Below are 21,550 nucleotides of genomic sequence, written 5' to 3' on the forward strand. Positions count from 1 at the left end.
CATTTTTTTTTTTTAAACACTAAGTCATAGAGAGTATTATAAAGAAGAGGGTAATGTTCTGTGTGTTGTTATGTAAGGGTGTGTAAGTGAGTGGGTGATCTTGAGAAGCAGGTGTAAAGAGTCAGTGAGGTGCAGCTGACCCTGTCTACCCTGACTGCATGTCACTGTTCAAAGCGTAGTCACTGTAAACCAAAGGGATTTGTCAGTACAGCAGAAAATAGAGCGTTTATTATAAGCAGCCCGAGCTAGCTAGTGGATTGTCTATAAAACTTTCATGGTCCTCCCTCAGTGGCAAGCAGCCGTAAAACTTCCAGAATGAGCAACTTGTAACTTGTTAAAGCAAATTAAACATTTATAAGCGCTTTTAGGTAAATGAGATCCTCTTTCATTGCAGGCCTGGTGGGATTCTCTACTGGCGGTGGGAGGGATCCAGAGAGGACAGGTTAGCTCTACTAAAAGCCGACCGCAGAACAACAATAAAAGCCCTTCAATTGTTCCAGGTTTTATTACCGCCGAGTTCCGCAGCTGCTGTTGTGCATAACTCAGGGAAAACAGGAGCTGATAGCAATGGAATCCCACAGAGGCTAGCATAGAAATCCGAGCCCAGCTTTCGCACTTTTTGGGAGGGAGGATGGAGGTTGATGGCTAGGGGGTGGGTTGTGTATTGCTCTGTTAAAAATGGCCTGTGTGGTTTAACACGTTAAGCAGGGCTCACTTTTTGTGTTTGATTACATTCAGTTGCTAGAGGAGCCCTTGGGAATAGGTCAGTACGCTTGTAAAATTCCTAGGCAGCACTGGCAACGCACTTTTCGCTAAGTGGGCAGAGGAAATAATTGACTACACGTGTTAACAATAATCCTGTAAAAATCTTCAAAGGCTGTTTTCCAACCTCCCTTCTAATGTGCAAAAGGCCTCTTACAGGGGTTTCTACTTCCCCAGAGTCAGATGTGGATACCATTTTTATGTCTCTGCGTCCAGTATTAAGGAAGTTAGAGGTAGTTTCGTGAGCTAATGCTAACTAGCGTTAGCGCAATGACTGGAACGCATGTTCCAGGTTAACAATTGCTCTAGTGCTAGTTAGCAACTTCCTTCAAACTGCATGCAGAGACATAACAATGAGTTCATCTGACTCTGGGGAAGTAGATAATGGGCCTCGTTTCCAAAATCCCGAACTATCCCAAAGTATCCCTTTAAAGGGAGGTATTTCTTCCCCTGAAAATTCTTAAGTAGAAAAGCGCTGGTGTATTGTCCAGGTCAGGTTTGAATAGATGAATAGCACTTTCTCCACTCTGCTGCCATTACCAGAAATACAGAAATAAAAGCATTCAGTTTAAGTTCGCCTTCTATTGATTCAGGCTCCTTCTATAAGCAAGGTTATCTGCTTTGTAAGTGGCACCCATCTCCTTTCGTGATGCAGTACTCTATAAGTGTTACCTTTTGGCGTTAGTATGGCTATTTAGTACAAATACATTAAAAGTACAGAATGGAGGTTTCTATATAGTTTAGATTTGGGGGAATATGACTCATTTTATTACTGTATCACATGGGGAGATATAGCAGCTTGATTCAAATGATGATAGTGTGAAGGTTTTATTTAGGCTGTTCTCTGCTGAAGAATCACACTGACTGCTGATTGAAAACAGTTGTTTTAATTCTATACTTCAATCAATTCAGGCAGAGGGGAAGGTGGGGGTTCCCCCCTAACACGGAACAGATTGAGGGAAGACAAGACCTCAATGTGTTGAAATCAATGGCAGATGCACATACTAGTAGTTTAAATGTTTCATTAGATGCTAATGTATTGCTGTCTTTTTATTTGTTGTGAAATTAGCCTCTGGAATATTAAAACCGTCTGTTTGCTAGTTATCTTTCTGTAGGGCACATTTTTACCCAATGTGGATAAGGTCATGAAAACGAATACGTCTGTATGTTTCAGCTTGCCTCTTTATTCATGTGTTTATGTTGTTATTACATGAGCACAGAATCACAGAACAGGCATGTGCACGTAGTGTACACACACACGCTACACGTACATGCACACACACATGGACGAAGGGAAATACACATACACACGCACACACACACACAAAAACTCCACACGCCCTCTCTGACTACACCCATCATCTCTGCACTAGATATTGTGAAAAGCGGCCATGCCATGTGCACTGCGGGAGAAGAAACTGAAACAAGTAAAAAGGCAATGAAGTGATGAAATGTGAAATGACATGCCAGAGTAATGAGAGGACCATGACCATGCTGATGAGCCACTGCTTGCTGCTACTGCTACTGGGATGACATGCCAACTGAAGGGACTGTTAGTCTCTACTCTACACACACATAGAGACTGGTTCATCTCTCAGATTTATCTGTACTGGGAGGTCATTAAATCTCAGCTCAGCTTTTTGATGGGGCTGATTTATTGTGACCACTAGCATATCCTCCCTTGGTTTAGCACATCTATTAATCACGCTGTTAAGAGATGAGTACATTACGCCACTGAGTGGGCCAAGAATCTGCCCCTCTGAAAGAACACGTCATTCTCTGAAGTAATTTAAGGAAGCTTTAAGAGAAATTAAAGGGAACAACAAACCAAGGGAGACATTTTGCAAATCACTGTGTAATAGCTAGGTTCCTGTCTGGCCATGTAATACCCCTGAAAGATGATCTGGGTTTACTACGGTGGCTTTATTAGAGATGTTCTTCACTCTATTCTCGGAGGTAAATTTACTGAATAGTTCACGGACAGAGTAGATTTTCTACTGATCGATGGAGACTGGGGAGTGTACAGTACGAATGCAATCGGTTTGTTCCACATATAGACATCAGTCATTTTGATGATACTTGAACTGTTAGATTCATCTAAATCTATTTTACTCAAACAGACTAGGACACAATTACTGTCCAATGTGTCGGACTTCATTGTAAGAGATAAGGTAATGCAGACAAGCCCTTAAAGCTATTCAATCATTCCCTTTCATTCCATGTGCTGCAGATGGCTGTTCAATCAATTACACAAGTAAGACATGGGTGGAGGTGGAAGTACTTGTATTGGTCTGTGGTTAGAATATGTAGAAATAAAGGAAACGACATAAAGTGTCTTTGTAGGGCGTTGAACCACCATGGGCCAGAACAGCTTCAATGCACCTTGGCATAGATTCTACATGTGTCTGGAGCTCTATTGGAGGGATGCGACACCATCTACAAGAAATTCCATCATTTGGTGTTTTGTTGATGCTACTGGAAAACTCCCATAAGTGTTCAACTGGGTTGACTGAGACGGCCATGAAATATGGTTCACATCGTTTTCAGGCTCATCAAACCATTCAGTGACCCCTCGTACCCTGTGAATGGGGGCATTGGCATGCTATGGGGGCATAGCCAGCATGATGGGATGTTAATTGGTTAATTAACTCAGGAACCAAACCTGTGTGGAAGCACATGCTTTCAATATACTTTCTATCTGTCATTGTTTCCATTATTTTGGCAGTTACCTGTACATTGGTGTGTGTGTGCACGCATGCGCGTGTGTCCCCATTTTGTGTGTGCGCGTAAGAGAGATGCACAGTGCTGCCAGCAGGGACCCTGCTTGCTTAATGAATATTATAGGTCAACATGTTTTGATGAACGACCTGCAGACGGGGGCATAAACGGTGCACAGTGCCGTCCCTCCCTTCTTCCCATGCCCTTTCTTCAGGGCTCTATTACTGTGTGTGCCTGCCCGGGATATACTTCCCCCCTCTGCTCTGCAAATGTTCAAACTCCCATCAGAGGAATTGGCCTTTTACAAAAAAGGGTAAGGAAAAGGCTCAGTCTCTTTGTGGAGGAAAAGTGTGTTGGAGGTAATTAGTGCTATCACACATGCCAGAGCCTCTGTGTGTGGAGCTCTCTCTCTCTCTGTGTGTGTGTGTCCACGTGCTTGTGTTCCCTCCAGCCAGGCTGTCTTGTGTGGCCTAGTTCTCTTCCCTGCTCCCCTCCTCAGGCCCATCAGGCATCTCCCAGTTCTCCAGCTCTCTCTTATCACTCTCAGCACTCAACCTGGTTCACAGCCTTTCGCCCACCACAGTGTTCTCCCTCTGAAAGAATTCCTTTCATACTGCTAATGGTTACAGAGAAGGGAATGTTTTCATTTTAATTATACGTTTAATTCAAAGGCTCTTAAGGCGTCCCCCTCTACCCTGTGCCCTTTCAATAAATCCTGCTATTCTGGAACCAGTTACGGATTTTGGGCTCCCGAGTGACGCAGTGGTCTAAGGCACTGCATTTCATTGCAAGAGGCGTCACTATAGTCCCTGGTTCGAATCAAGGCTGTATCACATCCGGACGTGATTGGGAGTCCCGTAGAATTGTCCCAGCGTCGCCAGGGTAAGCCGTCATTGTAAATAAGAATTTGTTCTTAACTGACTTTCCTAGTTAAATAAAGGTTAAAAATGTTTTTTTTTAAATGCTACCTGTATAGTTCAGTCAGAAAGAGAGAGTGAGAGTACAGCCCCTCTTAGAGAATACAATCCCTCTATGTGCTGTCTGTCGAGCCATACTCTGCTTTTTCTGTTAGGTGGCATTGCACCTATTTCATGCTCTGGTATGTGATTTGAAATGAAGGCTGAGGCTTGGCATGGCAGGCCAATCTCATCTGCTGGGTCTGGAAGGAAGGAGTATTGTGAGGAAGCTTCAGAGGACATGAAATGCAGACTTGGACCACAACTGCCCCTCGGCCCCCATGAGCCCTACATTGTTCTCCTCAGGAGGACTTCTGGAAGGCTCAGATGTTCTTGGATCGCACATCCTCCTCCTCTTTGCTCACTTGCTTTTTATTTTCTGTCTCTCTATGAGTCTGAAACTGAGCTTCTGTAGTCTCCGCATGGGGCTGCCTGTCTGTTTGAAAGGAAGGGAAGACTGCTTTTGAAGATGTTTGAAGCTTTTGTTTCTGTTCTTCTCTTCTCAGAAAGGTTGATAGGGTTTTCACATTGTGAGATCAGATGCTGGCTGTCTTGTCTGTCATTGGCAGGCTGGAGTGACAGCTGCTGGCTCAAGAGGCATATAAAAACATGACAGATTTACACATACAGAACAGTGCTCGCTGCCAGCTCACACATATTCATGACAAAATGTTCTTCTGTCTGTGGGAGAGGGATTTTCTTGTCAGTCTCCTCAGCCACTATAATCTACAGGCCAAATTATTGGCACCCTTGATAAAGATGAACAAAAAATATTGTAGAAAATAAATAATTCAAATACTGAATGTAAAGCTTAGAACCAAAGCCCTGTCCCAACGTCTTCAGCATGTTAACGTGTGTCTGTGTGTGTTTGTTGTTTTTCAGATGAAGCCGGGACAGAACAACTGTAAGGACAGCGACAGTGAGAGCCTGAGTGGACGGTCCAAGCCGTCTGTCGGAAGCAGCTCCAGAGACAGGCTGAGTGACGTAAGTAAACAAACCAACAAATAAACAGCAAACAGGACATGACAGCACAAGCTGCATGTCTCCACACTACATTAGACTAGTGATTTATCATGACACCCTCCAGCAATCCCAGTAATGAATCTCTAAAGCTTTACTACTAAATGACCCAACTGCAGCTCCAGAATATCCTTCTGAGAGAAGTTCTAGCAGATTAGACTGGTTTTCTAACTGTATAGCCGCACAACCTTTATTATTAGATACATACTATATCCTATACTCACTTTAAACACAAATATACCGTAGCATCTGGTGTATCGATGCACGAAACAGAGACTTATACACAATCGGTGATCGTCAGGATGATTTTATGTATCTTGTGAGGACTACATGAAGTTTGACAAGGTAAGTTTGACTTCCTCAAACTCGAGAAGAATCTGAATAAGAGCCATGGTGTGCTGCATATCGCAGCCAACAGGTAAGTGCTGCTGATACCGTGGGACTGATAGAAATGTCATTTAATTTGCATTAGCCCTTAATATGAAGCACTTCTCCAGTCGGTTATGGTTGTCGTTGGCATACCTCAAGGCTCCTTCAGGTGGACAGGGTTGTTTGTACAGTTACAGTCAGTGTTGTAAGTGTACACACCCGGAGGTGTGCTACTGTTACAACAAGGACATCCTGTTTACCCAGTGGTTTGTTCCTCAGTCTCAGTTCTTCAGAAGCTAAGACAAGTGGTAGCGTTTCATATATTTCTTCAACGTTTATTGAACCAGGTCAAGTCAATTGAGATCAAATTCTTATTTACATTGATGGCCTGACACACAAGGTGAGAGAGCCCTCTCTTTGTTGGCCTTAGACATGGCCTGCTTGGAGATGTAAGCAGAGCAGACTGGGGCTAGGGAGGCTCTGTAAAGTCCTGCTACGCTATCTGACAGGCCTCAGCCCCTTTACTTTGATTCTAATGGTGAATCTACACGAGGTGCTGCTATCAGATATGGCCCGTAATTAAAACTGTCACTTGGTGAAGCCAGTCATTGACAAAGACCGGAGAGGACGAGTGAAGCAAAACCGGTTCTGCCGTGTAGCTACACTATAGGATGCTTGGCCAGGCATGAAATGAAATATGTCATTTGATGTCGACATCAGAAATGTAAATGATACCTCACACCTCATGCTACTGTACCAGAGAAAGAGAAAGAGAGAGCGAGAGTCAAGACAAACAACGATGAAGAAATGGAACTGTGGAGAGACAGTTTTACAACTTTGAACAACTGAAATGCAACAGCTGTGGGTGCCATGAAAAATGAAGTCTTCAATTTGTCATCCATTAGGCTACGCTGCGTGACATGGGTGTGGAGGAGAATACTTAGACAGTGCTGTCATTCAGAGACAGAGGAGAAGACGAACATGTGATAGCCTGTTGGCTTCAATTACAGGGCAACATATCAGTTGTCTGGAATAATAGGTTACAGAACACGATTCGATGTACTTAATATGTGACTCGCCATGTCGTCTATGTTAAATAAATCATTACTCCAGGAAGGGAATGTGAGAGAAGCATTGGTTTCTTGTCCATAGGCATCCTAGTTGGCCTCATTGCTCAGGGCCCAGCTCTTAACTCCCATCCAACCCTTAAAGGGCCAATCCTTAATTGAAACAATAACTAAGTAATCCCCGCCTCTGTTTCGGTAAAAAGCTGAGGGATGGAGCTGGAGAAATGTATCCACTCTCAAATTCATAGACAGAGCTATGGATGCAAGGACTGCCCATAGCTGATATACAAATTATAGTTGTATCGTGTTTTGAGGCTAAACAGTTTGTTCATATTTACTTTGTTTTCAAACATTGGAGTAAAACAAGCTTATACTGTATTTTGGGTTCTGATGGCGTATGACAGTTGAACTAAGCTCACGAGGCATTTATAAGTTATATACCTCAAAAATCAATCGGTACATGTCTTTAATTTTATTTTAATGGATGACGCAACTGCAGATTGCCCCATTAACTCTCCCGTTCAGATCACATGTCATTCAGATGATGTGTGCTTTGGCTTCGATTACGCCACTGATGAATTATCATCACTATTTTCAACAATTATGTGAAATTATGGCACACCCTAATTGCCCAGTAGTTGGGGATAAACGCCTCACATAATTTCCCTCTCATTCAACTCACATGCCTATGAATGTGGTAGCACATCTTGCATCTCCCGACATTATCTAACTTGTGTTTGAACATTTCTCTAACCCGTCCATACGGTCCGATTTCATGGGGTTGTTAAGATGTTTTTCTCCTCCACATTATCTTTCACCAAGCCAGCCTTTATCCAATATGTGTGCCCTGGAGGGAGGGTTGACTAAAGCCAATCCTCCACACGGTCTGTCTGTCTGGCCTGATGCTGAGGCCTCTCCTCTCTGTTTTTCATCAGTACAGTGTTTTAGCCTGACGTGCCACTTAGAGAATGTCACATAATAAGAGAACCCTTCTCAGGTCCCCACGGGTCTCTGAACAGGTCCTGTCTGGTCACACTGTAAAAACCCACTTCACACATCGCAGGAGGCGAGAGAGGGGAAGGAAAGGAGGAGAGGGGACGGGGTGAGAAAAGGAGGGTGAGAGAGAAGAGGGGGGTGAGACCCTGTGGAAGCCATATTGATAAATCTGAAAAATTGTCTGATTTAATGGCTCACACTCGGCATGTGTGATGAATGTGATACAAGGCCGGTCTTATATACCTTGAGATAGATCCAAGGCCATACACACGTGTACACACACACACACACACACACACACACACACACACACACACACACACACACACACACACACACAGTGCATCAAAGTGAGTTATTAGACCCATGGAGCAGTGTGAGGCTGGGCTATGAGTAACCCTGGTCTTTCGTTAGATACCAACAGTTTGCTAATGATGTTTGCTAAAGGCCTGCCTGCTCCCCCCTCGCCAACTGACTCTACACTGATGAAACGGATCAGCCTCCTGTGCTGCCCTGGACCTGCCTGGGAAGAACAGAGAGGGCAGGGGAGGTCAGCCTGGCCCCCATCTCCTCTCTCGCTCTCCTCTCTCTCTCTGTCTCTCTTTCTCTCCATCTCTCTCCCTCTTCATATCTCTCGCCATCTCTCTCTCTATCGCTCTCTTTCTATCGCTGTCCCTCTGTCTTTCTCTCTTCTCCCTCTCTCACCTTCTCTCTCTGTCCTCTATCTCTATCTCTCTCCCTATCTCTCTCTCTCTCTTTCTCTCGCTCTTTCTCCATCTCTCTCTCTCTCTCTCTCTCTCTCTCTCTCTCTCCCCATCTCTCTCTCCTCTATCTCTCCTCACTGTTCTATGCAGCTCATTAGGACTTACAAATCACACATCAGCCCCGTTGTGTTTAGCCTTAACCCCAAATCCCAGCTAAATTGGCTGGCTATGCTATTTGCTCTGAAGCCTCCAATCCCCTTTTGTGAGCGTTTGATCGTCGTTGCGTTTGCAGCAGGCATACAGGCCTCCCACCCCACCACCACCTCTGCCTCCCCCCTCTTCCCCAGCCGCCATCCCCAGCCTGGGTGGCAGGAGTCCTGGGCAGAGGGAGTCTGCTGGATTGGGGTGGGCGTGGAGGCTGGGTTGAATCAGTCGTGTTTAGTCTCTGCGGCAGGGGTGAAATGCCATCATTACCCGGCTGCCTATCAAATAAATTGGCAATTACGGGGCTTGGAATGCAAGTAAACAGTACGTTACTCTTTTTTTGTTACTACCCTCGGCCCTTGATGAGAGATGGGCGAGAGAAAGGGGGAAGGGGAGGGAGGGAGAAAGAGATGGAGAGGCCAGAGAGCGTTTGGAGTCGATTCCCGCCAGTCAGCGCCCTTCGAGGCAGGCAGACAGGCTGATGAGAACCATGAGGAGCAGGGGATACTAATGAATTCACCCTAAAAGATGGGGACTGGAAATAAATAGATTTAGAAATATCAAAATATGATCCGCTAATTCACCATTCCCCCTTATCTGTCCAGTTGTTTTTTTCTGTTGACAGGTCCATTCTTTTGAGCATCTGCACAGACATTTGTGTACTGTTAGTATTGTAGGTTGTGCTAAAGTCTCATTAGCAGCCTTATGGCCATAGCCTTATGTCCATGGACTTTAGAAACTTTCAGGCTAATACTCATATTAACGGCATAAGCAGTGGCAGGAGACAGGGATGAGACAGTTAGGTGTTTTTACAATTTATATGACCTACTATTCTCTCCCTGGGCCTACCTGATAGTCCCATAGGTTGTACGGAAGTAATTTGGCTCTAGCCTGATCCATGCGTGTAGTGTTACTCAGGACAGTCATTCTAGGACATGGAGGGCTCCCAACCCAAATGAAAATGTGAAAAGTGTGGGTTCCTGTGAAATTCATCCATGTCTGCTCCGGCTCGCCTCACATGAAAAGTTATTTTCCTGCGGTGTGGTCTTTGAACGTCGCTTTGTAATGAAACATCTGGAAGTGATACGTCTAACCTCTCATATCCAGAGCACTCTGAGTACTTTCTGCTGAAATGGAGCAAAAAGAAAAGTCTCCCTCCAGGCTGTTAAACCTGAACCTAGTTATTAGTGGCTTTTGATGAATACATTACAGTATATTTGGAATTCCTTCTCTCATGTGGCAAAATTATTCCAACTCTCAAATTACCGCTTTCGAAAGCGATTAATGTCATATAATAAAGTTGTTGGTTTTAATGATCACTGTGATTTTTTAATTTGCTCGAACATAAAAAAAACGCACCATTTTTGCTGGTATTTTGTTATTCAACCTCGCGGTACTTTTCGTACCCTACGGCCTAGCAATTTCTGTGTGCCTGGCTCTGTCTAAAGGGGATCTAGCCTTTCCATTGACCTGGTTGTGTCACCTGGTCATAGCAGTTCTGTGTGCCTGGCTCTGTATAAAGGGGATCTAGCCTTTCCATTGACCTGGTTGTGTCACCTGGTCATAGCAGTTCTGTGTGCCTGGCTCTGTATAAAGGGGATCTAGCCTTTCCATTGACCTGGTTGTGTCACATGGTCATAGCAGTTCTGTGTGCCTGGCTCTGTCTAAAGGGGATCTAGCCTTTCCATTGACCTGGTTGTGTCACCTGGTCATAGCAGTTCTGTGTGCCTGGCTCTCTAAAGGGGATCTAGCCTTTCCATTGACCTGGTTGTGTCACATGGTCATAGCAGTTCTGTGTGCCTGGCTCTGTCTAAAGGGGATCTAGCCTTTCCATTGACCTGGTTGTGTCACCTGGTCATAGCAGTTCTGTGTGCCTGGCTCTGTCTAAAGGGGATCTAGCCTTTCCATTGACCTGGTTGTGTCACATGGTCATAGCAGTTCTGTGTGCCTGGCTCTGTCTAAAGGGGATCTAGCCTTTCCATTGACCTGGTTGTGTCACCTGGTCATAGCAGTTCTGTGTGCCTGGCTCTGTATAAAGGGGATCTAGCCATTCCATTGACCTGGTTGTGTCATCTGGTCATAGCAGTTCTGTGTGCCTGGCTCTGTCTAAAGGGGATCTAGCCTTTCCATTGACCTGGTTGTGTCACCTGGTCATAGCAGTTCTGTGTGCCTGGCTCTGTCTAAAGGGGATCTAGCCTTTCCATTGACCTGGTTGTGTCACCTGGTCATAGCAGTTCTGTGTGCCTGGCTCTGTCTAAAGGGGATCTAGCCTTTCCATTGACCTGGTTGTGTCACCTGGTCATAGCAGTTCTGTGTGCCTGGCTCTGTATAAAGGGGATCTAGCCATTCCATTGACCTGGTTATGTCATCTGGTCATAGCAGTTATGTGTGATATTGTGTCCATCACACCTCCTCAGTACATATTCTGATTATTCCTTGACACACCACTGTAAATGAGGTCACAGTCCCTCTACAAGTTGAAATATGCCGGCCAATTTGCTCCGACATGGAAGTTGTAATTGCTTGCAGCAATTATCCAGTTCCAGAGATAATTTTCTTCATCCTCTCTCTCTCTCTCTCTCTCTCTCGCTTTCTCTCATTTTCTCTCTATCGCTCTTTCACTCGCTCTCTCCCTCGATCTCGATCTCTCTCTGTCTCTCTAATTTAAAATGTTCCTTATTAGAGATAAGCATTTAGATATGGAAGTCTGAATGTTATACCTATAATTAGTTCATTATCATAGTATCATGCTCCTCGTGACTCCGACTCAGTCAGATATGGGTTCTTTGTCAGTGTGAGTATAGTAGGAACACACACGCGCGCGCACAGGCGCGCACGCTAGTGATGGGCGAGTCAGCTGTTTGTTCACCTGCACCCGCCCACAATTGCTTATAAATCCATCCGCAACTGCCAGACTATATGTAATAAACTGAAAATTGTAGGCCTGCACCCGACCCTAACCTGCATATATTGTATAGAAAATACACTGTACAGTCAGAGATGGGGGTATGCATCTAACTTGTCTAATTAGATGCATGCAGCTTCTCTTCTGTCATTAATTGTTGCAATAGGCGGCTCGTGAGTTTGAAGTTTAGGGAAGCAAATTTTCACCATAAAAATGCACCTTGATAATATAGCATTCCATGCAACATCGCATTTGCAGACTTATGTAAGATAACCTACTACTAAGCTATAGGCTATTTCAGATACCTTTCTTTGCACTGGAAAAAATGGGACTTTTATAAACATGATATTCTACTACACTTTATATGACTGGAGACATTAGCAGAATTTTAATACGACAAAAAGTACAGGGTAGCCTTCTCTGCTCTGACAAATAGATAAATAAAAACGACATTGTCTAATCCATATAATTGGCCTACAAGAAGGGGAGACACAAATACAATATGACGTCCATCTAACCTGGCGGGACCGCAGTGACGAAGGTGAAAAGCATAAACATCACTGACAATCTGAAATGTTCCACCCACACAGAAGGCGCAACAGCGCCTCTACAACCTCAGGAGGCTGAAGAAATTTGGCTTGGCCCCTATTGAGAGCATCCTGTCGGACTTTATCACCACCTGGGAGTGCAACTGCACTGCCCACAACCACAGGGCACCAGAGGGTGGTGCGGTCTGCCCAACCCATCACCGGGGGCACACTGGCTGCCCATCAGGACACCTACAGCACCCGATGTCACAGGAAGCCCAAAAAGATCATCAAGGAAATCCACCACCCGAGCCACGGCCTGTTCACCCTGCTACCATCACGTGCCTCCAACATAGGATGGCGCCGGAGAAGAAGGCTGATGTTTTACATGTTCCTGACAATTGTGTTTTTTGTAAGTTTCCTTGCCTTTGTAACACGTTTTTTTGCTTATTTTGTACATAATGTTGCTGCTGCCGTCTCTTAAGACCAAAAATAACTTCTGGACATCAGAACTGCGATTACTCACCACAAACTGGCAGAATCCTTTTTTTCCTTTAACAAGTCCAACGAGCTCAACGTGAATGACATACTGCTTTCCCGGGAACAGGCCCAGATCCCCGTCATTTGCGTGACGAGAAGGTGGAGAAAAAGGGTCCGGAGGGCGGGCTGCCTTCTGAGAATTTGTAGGCGATCTAATAAACCCCTACTGCCTTCCATTCTGCTAGCAAACGTGCAGTCTTTGGAAAATCGATGACCTATGCGGAAGATTAAACTACCAACGAGACACTCAAAAATGTAATATCTAATGCTTCACGGGAGTTGTGGCTGAAAAACGACATTATCAACATACATCTGGCTGGTTATACGCTGTACCAGCAGGATAGAACAGTGGCGTCTGGTAAGACAAGGGGCGGCAGACTATGTATTTTTGTAAATAACAGCTGGTGCACGATATCTAAGGAAGTCTCAAGGTTTTACTCGCCTGAGGTAGAGTATCTCATGATAAGCTGTAGACCACACTATCTACCTAGAACGTTTTCATCTGAGTTTTTCTGCCTAAGTTCCCAAAAGTATATAAGTGTGTATTTGGTGAGCGTACAGTTGGGCCCTAAAACTTAGGCTATGCTCTTTTGCCAGATAAAAATAATACAAGAAAAACCACAATGTAGTCTATAGATTTGAATTGCACAATAATTATACATTCATGGATTTTAAATGGATTGTTTTCTCTTTATTCAACCCGCCCGCCACCCACCCGCCCTTCATGCACACAATATTTCATAATCCTAAACCCACCCATAGCAAGGATATAACCGCGGGGACTGCAGGTTATGAGTCAGCCCACGCATCACTAGCGCGCCCTCACAAACCAAGCCTTTATTATTGCGTTATGGCTTTACAGCAGCTCTGTAAATCATGCGTCAGTCAGGACGGGCTGGCTTCCTGCAGAGCGGTCACACACTTGATAAACCTGCCCCCCCCCCCCCCCTAGCTCCCTGATGTCACATTGCCTGGGCATGGCCTGGAACAACAGCCCACAATCATAATTAGGCCAATGGGGTCCTATAATGACTTGTAAGTTATCCCAGAGGAACGTGCACATCAAATCCAACTTTGTTTGCCACATGCGCCAAATACCACATGCTCTGATCATGGTACTCTTCCACAAACACAATATCATTTCACAACAATGTGTCATCAGATTGAAGGAACTTATGTAAAAACATTACAAATCAGTTTCAACACAAACCCGATTTTCATCACAATGACTCATTTTTAGAGATATCAAGGAACATCATATTTATTCATGAAAAAGCCTGGAAGATACTGTTTGTTTACCCAATATTCCTCAGAAATGATGAGCTTCTAAACATATGCAGTACAACTGTTTCTATCTCTCCCTGTGATTCATTATGCCTGTGAACATCATCTAACTCTTGTCTTTAAAGCGGGCAGATGAATAGACTGTTTTGAGGAAGAGGTGTGGTTTATTTCTACCTTTTAGCTTTTCAGATCAAGCCCTCTCCCCCCTCTCGCCTTCTTTCCGTCTCTCTCATCGACTCCCCCGTCTGCTCCGGTGGCGCACACCCCGTCTCTCTTCTCCTCTGCTCTGGCTTGTCGTTTGAGCCCTGTAGTCCGGATGTTAGGAACAGATTGTGACATTTTGTGACACGGTAGTCGGGCAGAATTATGGCGCGCCTCTGTCCCACTGTCATCAACCAACAGCCAACTGTCCGTCAGGGTTTCAGAGATAGGCCCTCTGGTACTGCTCTACAGTTCTCTCTCTCTCTCTCACACACACGCACACACACACACAGCTCCACAGGCGCTGGGGGGGACACTGCCTCCGCTCACAAGTTTTTTACAGGCGCCCGGGTGAATGTAATCTTCAGAAATATAATTAGTGGCAGAAAAGTATGATAATGTGACAGTGTGCAGTGACCTCAGTGCAGTCCTCAGGTGGTAGCATAGCTGCCTGCCCGACTGCCTGCTGCACCGCATTTCATCTCTGCTAATTATTTACTGTAGCTCAGGCCCTCTTCCTTAAAAAGGCATCAGTGGTCGTCCTATTTAAGACAAAACACCCCATGTGTCGTCAATGGCATGTTGTTACATTACGTGATGTTATTACAGTATATTTAATTTAATGCCGTTTGTCATGTTCTTAGAATAGAAAATTAGGGCTATTTGAATACAATTTGATAAACATACTGGTTCAAGCTGACTTGTGTACTCCACTAGTGCAGTCAGCAACTATGAGAAGAGATGCATTCTCCTAGAAGATTAATGGTCGCAGTGGCGGTGTGGAATGTCATTGTTGAAGGTTGAATTTATTGAGCGTCTGAATCCTATCCATATGTTTTCAGGAATTACATAAATAGGCTCAGCCTGAATCCATTCTGACTTATCAAGCATTCACCGCTGCCAGAGCCTCCGCTACACTTGCCAAGTATTCCGGCTCAGAGGCTTCCAATAACAAATCCCATTCCACATCATTTCCACAGAAATTGGGCATGGACCAGGGGCAGCCAGCATCACCGTCCTGTTTTGCTTTTCTGTTCGTGTCCCTCAGCTCATTGGCTACATATTGCATTCGTAGCCCCTGAAACCCCCTGTAATCCAACCCACATACCCCCAATATTTGGTGTCATGTCGTGCTCTGGTGGCAGAGCCTTTTCCCATTGGTTGTGTCCGAAATGACATCCCATTCCCTATGCAGTGCACTACCTTTGACCAGAGCCCTATAGGAAGCACCCTTTGTTCTCAGTGTGGAGGCTATTCCAGTGGGGTAAGTTGAATAACTGAAGCCCAGAAGATTCTCTCTTCACAAAGGTCTCACTCTGATTGGATGCATGCAGAGGTAGTCCAAGGAGAGAGCACTGGTTGCCATAGCAATGAGAGCAATGTGGGAACTCGGCTGTGTGAGCGAGAAAAAAGGGGGGGAAAGAAGATGCATTCTTTAGCAATAGGAAACACGACATCGACCAACATACTCCCTTTCTCTCTCGGAAACACACACAAGCAAACACACATATACACACATACACACACTCTTCACTCACGTACACATACAAACCACATCACATATACAGTAGGATCCTGAATTATTGGATCCCTGTATAAAGATTAGCAAAAAATACTATAAAATAAATAATACAAATACTGAGCTATATTGTATACTCCAAAAAATTGAAAATGTGTATTTTATACTAATACAATTGTTCAGAGAATAACATTTTGTTTAACAAGTAATACAGAAAAATCAGATGACATGAAAATAGAGAACAATGCATATGCAGAAAATACCTTAACCCGTACAGTAAAATATGGTGGTGGATCGTTTGTACTATACCAAGTACCAGGACATGTTGGCCAAAAACCTGGTTGGCTCTGCCAGGAGGCTGAAACTTGGCCGCAAGACAATAACCCCAAGCAACGAAATCAACTAAGAACTGGTAATTGACCACAAAATCAACATTTTGCAATGGCCATCTCAGTCTTTGGACTTAAAACCCATTGAAAACCTGTGGTTTGAAATGAAGAGGGCAGTCCATAAGCGCAGACGAAGAATATCAAGGATTTTGAATGATTCTGTATGGAGGAATGGTCTAAGATCCCTCCCAATGTGTTCTCCAACCTCAGAAAAACATGTATCCTCAAGGGGAGGGTGCTGGAGTATTCAAAACAGGGGATCCAATCATTTTGGCCCGTCTTTTTGCTATTTTTTAAAATTACGTGTTAAACAATCTCGTTCTCTGAGCAATTGTATCAGTATAAAATAATATAATTGTAAAAAAAAAAAAATGTTGCTCATGAAGGGATCCAATAATTCCGGACCCCTCTGTATCTTTGTCCCTATAACCCCCCTGGGGAGAAGCCTAGCTCGAGCCGTGTCCTTCAATCACAATATCTTCGTGGGGGTGCACTTACTGTAGGCCAAGACTGGGAGCCAGAGAAAACACAATCCTGCTCACCAGGAGCCCAGCACAGCACCGGCTCCCCCTCATAAACATGATTGGGTATCACGGCTGGGTAAAGCTTACCTCTCCTGGGCTAACAAATCATCATGACCCCCTCTTCCTTTCCTTTCCACCGCTCCCCACCTCGTCAGAGCACTGTAAATATCTCAGGCATCATTCTCTTTTCCTCACCTTTTTTACGCTGTATGTCTTTAGGGCAAATCTGACATTCTCCCCTCCCGACCCCTCTAATGCTCTCACCATATGACTCCTTCAATGAATTAAGGCAAACCCAGCTGAAGAGTGTGTGTGTGGGGGGCGTTGGATTCCCAGGATAAAGGGGGTGATAGTTTGGTTGTTGGGCATGGGGGGGGTCTACAGTATGAATGAATGTGTAGCATATGGGGAGTCCACAGGAAGGCCTGCTGGTTCATGACCCCTCTGTCTCCCCTCTCTCCTGTGTCTCTGGGCCAAACGCAGCAGTCTAATAAACATCTCCTCTCATGCATGGAATCGTGCTGGGTTTCCCCTATAGCAGTCCATCACGTAGTGTGTAGCCTACGCTCTGCTGCATGATAGATTTCTCATCTGAGACAGAAGAACATGTGCGGCCCAGACTGGGGGCTGAACCTTTTATTGACATCCGTTAACCTGGTCACTGTTGATGTACAAAATATTAACGAATAATGTCAATATAGTAAACCGTGTTACAACCTGGCTCAAGATTGTAACAAACAATGGGAACCAACCACTGAGTAAACAACAATAATCAGATGAGGCATGAAGGTCAGTAAATTAGGTGTCAACTGCCAAAATTGCAACAAAACAACCAAAGGTATGCATGGAAAGAGGAATCTCTTGCTGAATTGGGAAAACAGTGGCTTTATGCCCAGCTGAGCTTTCACAGGTGTGCCCCATCAGCACTGAGGAGCCTCCCAGCTCCGCCCACCACTCTTCTGCAGGAAGTAAGGACAGCAGAACCCAGTAGACAGAGCAGGGAGGGGCCGTCACACAAAGGCTATTTACTTTACAGTATTAAACGAATGACAAATATACAAACAATATGAGGAAAAAACAAGCCACGGTTATCCTAGTTTATTTTTCTTTCAGCTTTAGGGGTTTAGGATTTAAAGGCCCAGTTCCAGGGAACATGCAGTTAGCTGACAGAAATCCTTAAACAGTGTGTTGGGCCTCGCCAGGAGTCCAGAAGTATCCTTCAGCCCACTATTGTTGAAATGTATGGATGAAAGCTGGGGGCTGGACATGCTGAGCCTGTTGTATAATCAATGCCTCCCTGCCTCCTCCTAGGGATATGGGAGTAGCCCTGTCTGGCTCCCCCAGCTAGCAGCACTGAGACTCTGTGGATTACTGTACACTGGCTAGAACAGGGGCTGGTGGGGCTGCCTTTATCCTTACCAGACCCCAAAGGAAATGACATGGTCTCTGGGTTGTTTAGCTTTCATCTGGCTTTATACTGTTGCTGCACACTATTGTATCCCTGTGCGTGCAGTGTATGAAGTGAACAGAAGTGTAGAACAGAGGGGAGAAGGAGGGTAAGAAAGAGATGGGCTAGGCGTGGAAAAATACATTTCTTGTCCCTAGTATTACCCAAAGAATGTTGGAGAGCAATTTTTGGGCATACGATCTGTGAACATATAGCTACTATTATGTGTTTTGAGTTTCCGTTTTGACAGGCTCCACTTTACAAGGCTGTCCATGTGCATTAGGCCAGTGTTTTTCTTTGGATGGGAGGAGGGCATGTTCTGTCTTATTCAGGGCCTGCGAGTCTGACTGGATTACTGTGAGGCTTTGGATGTCACATCACTTCTATTTCAGAAGCCAGCGCAATTTCCCTTAAACCACAAAGCAACCGCCCAAAAACCAAATAAACCAAATAAATAAATATATAAGAAGACAAGCCCCTGCAATTATAGTTCTCCGAACATTATTTCCCTCAAGTCACAGGCTTAAGTCACATTTGGAGGCAGAATGAAATTGCCAGCAGTGAAAAAGCAAGGTAGGAGTTCTTGAGAAGAGAAATAACATTTTCATTTGTTTCTGCTCCCGTGGGAGATATATAAGGCTTCCAGTAAATAGAAACAGTTATGAAAAATTATTTATTTTCTCCCGTTGTTGGGGATGTGGTTTTAAGGCTCACTTTTCCATCTGCAATCTAGTCAGACCCAGGAATCTGCAGGATGGCCGCTGTGATGTCGTCTTTATGACACTCGAGTGCTAGCTGCGGCCTCGCTATCCACAGCCCTCCCACCGTCTTTGTTTATTTCCCATCTCTCTCGGAGATTCAGTTTCATATGCAGTCATGTTTATATGTTTCCTTAAGCCTAATCATCATGCATTGTTACATAGCAACCAGCTGAAGCTTCTCCATTAGCTAAAGCCAGTGTGTGGTTTCAGTTTTAGGAGATGTTTCTTTCTTCCTGTAGTTTTGGATACTCTTTGTGAGGTTGGGTGCTCCGTATTTTGGATGGAAATCTTCTCTGTGATACGTTGAAATGAGAATCTCAGATACAGCCCATTATAGCCTTTTCATAGAATTGTTAGATTTCAAGAATCCATTACAAATCACCATACTGGTGGACATTTTTGAAACTTGTTTTTCCTGCGGTGCCAGATTACAGATCAGTGGAGAACTATTTCTCTGCTGTCATGCCTCTGGCCTTTGGAGGTTGACTCGCCTCAGGAAGGACATGTCACAAACCTCTTCTTTGTTTCAAGCTCTTTTGAACCTGTCATCTGCTTCGAAACTTTCATCATCATAGGTTATGTTGCCAAATGCTTGCAAAGGCGTTCCTTAAAATACACTGCTCAAAAAAATAAAGGGAACACTAAAATAACACATTCTAGATCTGAATGAATGAAATATTCTTATTAAATACTTTTTTCTTTACATAGTTGAATGTGCTGACAACAAAATCACACAAAAATGATCAATGGAAATCAAATTTATCAACCCATGGAGGTCTGGATTTGGAGTCACACTCAAAATTAAAGTGAAAAACCACACTACAGGCTGATCCAACTTTGATGTAATGTCCTTAAAACAAGTCAAAATGAGGCTCAGTAGTGTGTGTGGCCTCCACGTGCCTGTATGACCTCCCTACAACACCTGGGCATGCTCCTGATGAGGTGGCGGATGGTCTCCTGAGGATCTCCTCCCAGACCTGGACTAAAGCATCCGCCAACTCCTGGACAGTCTATGGTGCAACGTGGCGTTGGGGGATGGAGCGAGACATGATGTCTCAGATGTGCTCAATTGAATTCAGGTCTGGGGAACGGGCGGGCCAGTCCATAGCATCAATGCCTTCCTCTTGCAGGAACTGCTGACACACTCCAGGTCTAGAATTGTCTTGCATTAGGAGGAAGCCAGGGCCAACCGCACCAGCATATGGTCTCACAGGGGGTCTGAGGATCTCATCTCGGTACCTAATGGCAGTCAGGCTACCTCTGGCAAGCACATGGAGGGCTGTGCGGCCCCCCAAAGAAATGCCACCCCACACCATGACTGACCCACAGCCAAACCGGTCATGCTGGAGGATGTTGCAGACAGCAGAACGTTCTCCACGGCATCTCCAGACGGTCACATGTGCTCAGTGTGAACCTGCTTTCATCTGTGAAGAGCACAGGGCGCCAGTGGCGAATTTGCCAATCTTGGTGTTCTCTGGCAAATGAAAAACGTCCTGCACGGAGTTGGGCTGTAAGCACAACCCCCACCTGTGGATGTCGGGCCCTCATACCAGCCTCATGGAGTCTGTTTCTGGCCATTTGAGCAGACACATGCACATTTGTAGTCTGCTGGAGGTCATTTTGCAGGGCTCTGGCAGTGCTCCTCCTGCTCCGCCTTGCACAAAGGCGGAGGTAGCGGTCCTGCTGCTGGGTTGTTGCCCTCCTACGGCCTCCTCCACGTCTCCTGATGTACTGGCCTGTCTCCTGGTAGCGCCTCCATGCTTTGGACACTACGCTGACAGACACAGCAAACCTTCTTGCCACAGCTCGCATTGATGTCCCATCCTGGATGAGCTGCACTACCTGAGCCACTTGTGTGGGTTGTAGACTCCGTCTCATGCTGCCACTAGAGTGAAAGCACCGCCAACATTCAAAAGTGACCAAAACATCAGCCAGGAAGCATAGGAAATGAGAAGTGGTCTGCGGTCCCCACCTGCAGAACCACTTCTTTATTGGGGGTGTCTTGCTAATTGCCTATAATTTCCACCTGTTGTCTATTCCATTTGCACAACAGCATGTGAAATGTATTGTCAATCAGTGTTGCTTCCTAAGTGGACAGTTTGATTTCACAGAAGTGTGATTGACTTGGAGTTACATTGTGTTGTTTAAGTGTTCCCTTTATTTTTTGAGCAGTGTAGTTTAATGCCGAGTGCCAGGTCTCTCTCCATTCATAGACATCAGTATCAAGCTCGTCTGTCACTATGGACTTCATCACATCATCTTGCAAGTCTCCACGTGCTGGCTCCATACATGTTTTTGTGAACACATACACACGTGTCATTGTACTATTACCAATTACAGTTAGGATAGGTTATATCTGACACACAAACAGGTACTATGTTGAAGTTTGAACATGTCAGATAAAACCTACCACTGAGGGTCTTCCAATCAAACGACCGAGGCTGGTGTCAGATAGGGTAGGTTTTAATAGTTACAGTGGGTACAACATCTCCTATAGAGAGCCGGAGGCATGGTCAATCCATATACCGCTTTTCAGTCTCAAAATGTTGTGATTCATTTGAACGTGTTGGGGGCCGATGAAACAACAAAGCCCCATGTCAATGAAGAGAAGCGAAATGGGCAGAGAGGCGATTTGCGCGTGGAGCTTAGCAAAAGGG

At 44.9% G+C, this 21,550-nt stretch overlaps 1 protein-coding gene and 1 long non-coding RNA gene across 3 annotated transcripts in view; both read left to right on the top strand.

The window, feature by feature from the left end:
* Positions 1-21,550, top strand: part of LOC115105548 (autism susceptibility gene 2 protein-like) — a 540,119-nt gene that overhangs the window by 268,229 nt on the left and 250,340 nt on the right. Inside the window, 1 exon segment of the mRNA XM_029627721.2 lies at positions 5,319-5,420. Coding sequence (XP_029483581.2) covers positions 5,319-5,420 — 102 coding nt within the window.
* The window catches only part of LOC115105550 (uncharacterized), a 69,359-nt gene continuing 66,435 nt past the window's right edge, over positions 18,627-21,550 (top strand). For both annotated transcript variants that reach the window (XR_003859879.2, XR_003859880.2), the window contains exon 1: positions 18,627-18,705. This is a non-coding gene — a long non-coding RNA (uncharacterized LOC115105550). The remainder of the gene's footprint in view (positions 18,706-21,550) is intronic.

This window comes from Oncorhynchus nerka, linkage group LG22 (genome assembly GCF_034236695.1).
Source record: "Oncorhynchus nerka isolate Pitt River linkage group LG22, Oner_Uvic_2.0, whole genome shotgun sequence".
In the NCBI taxonomy this organism is placed as follows: domain Eukaryota; kingdom Metazoa; phylum Chordata; class Actinopteri; order Salmoniformes; family Salmonidae; genus Oncorhynchus; species Oncorhynchus nerka.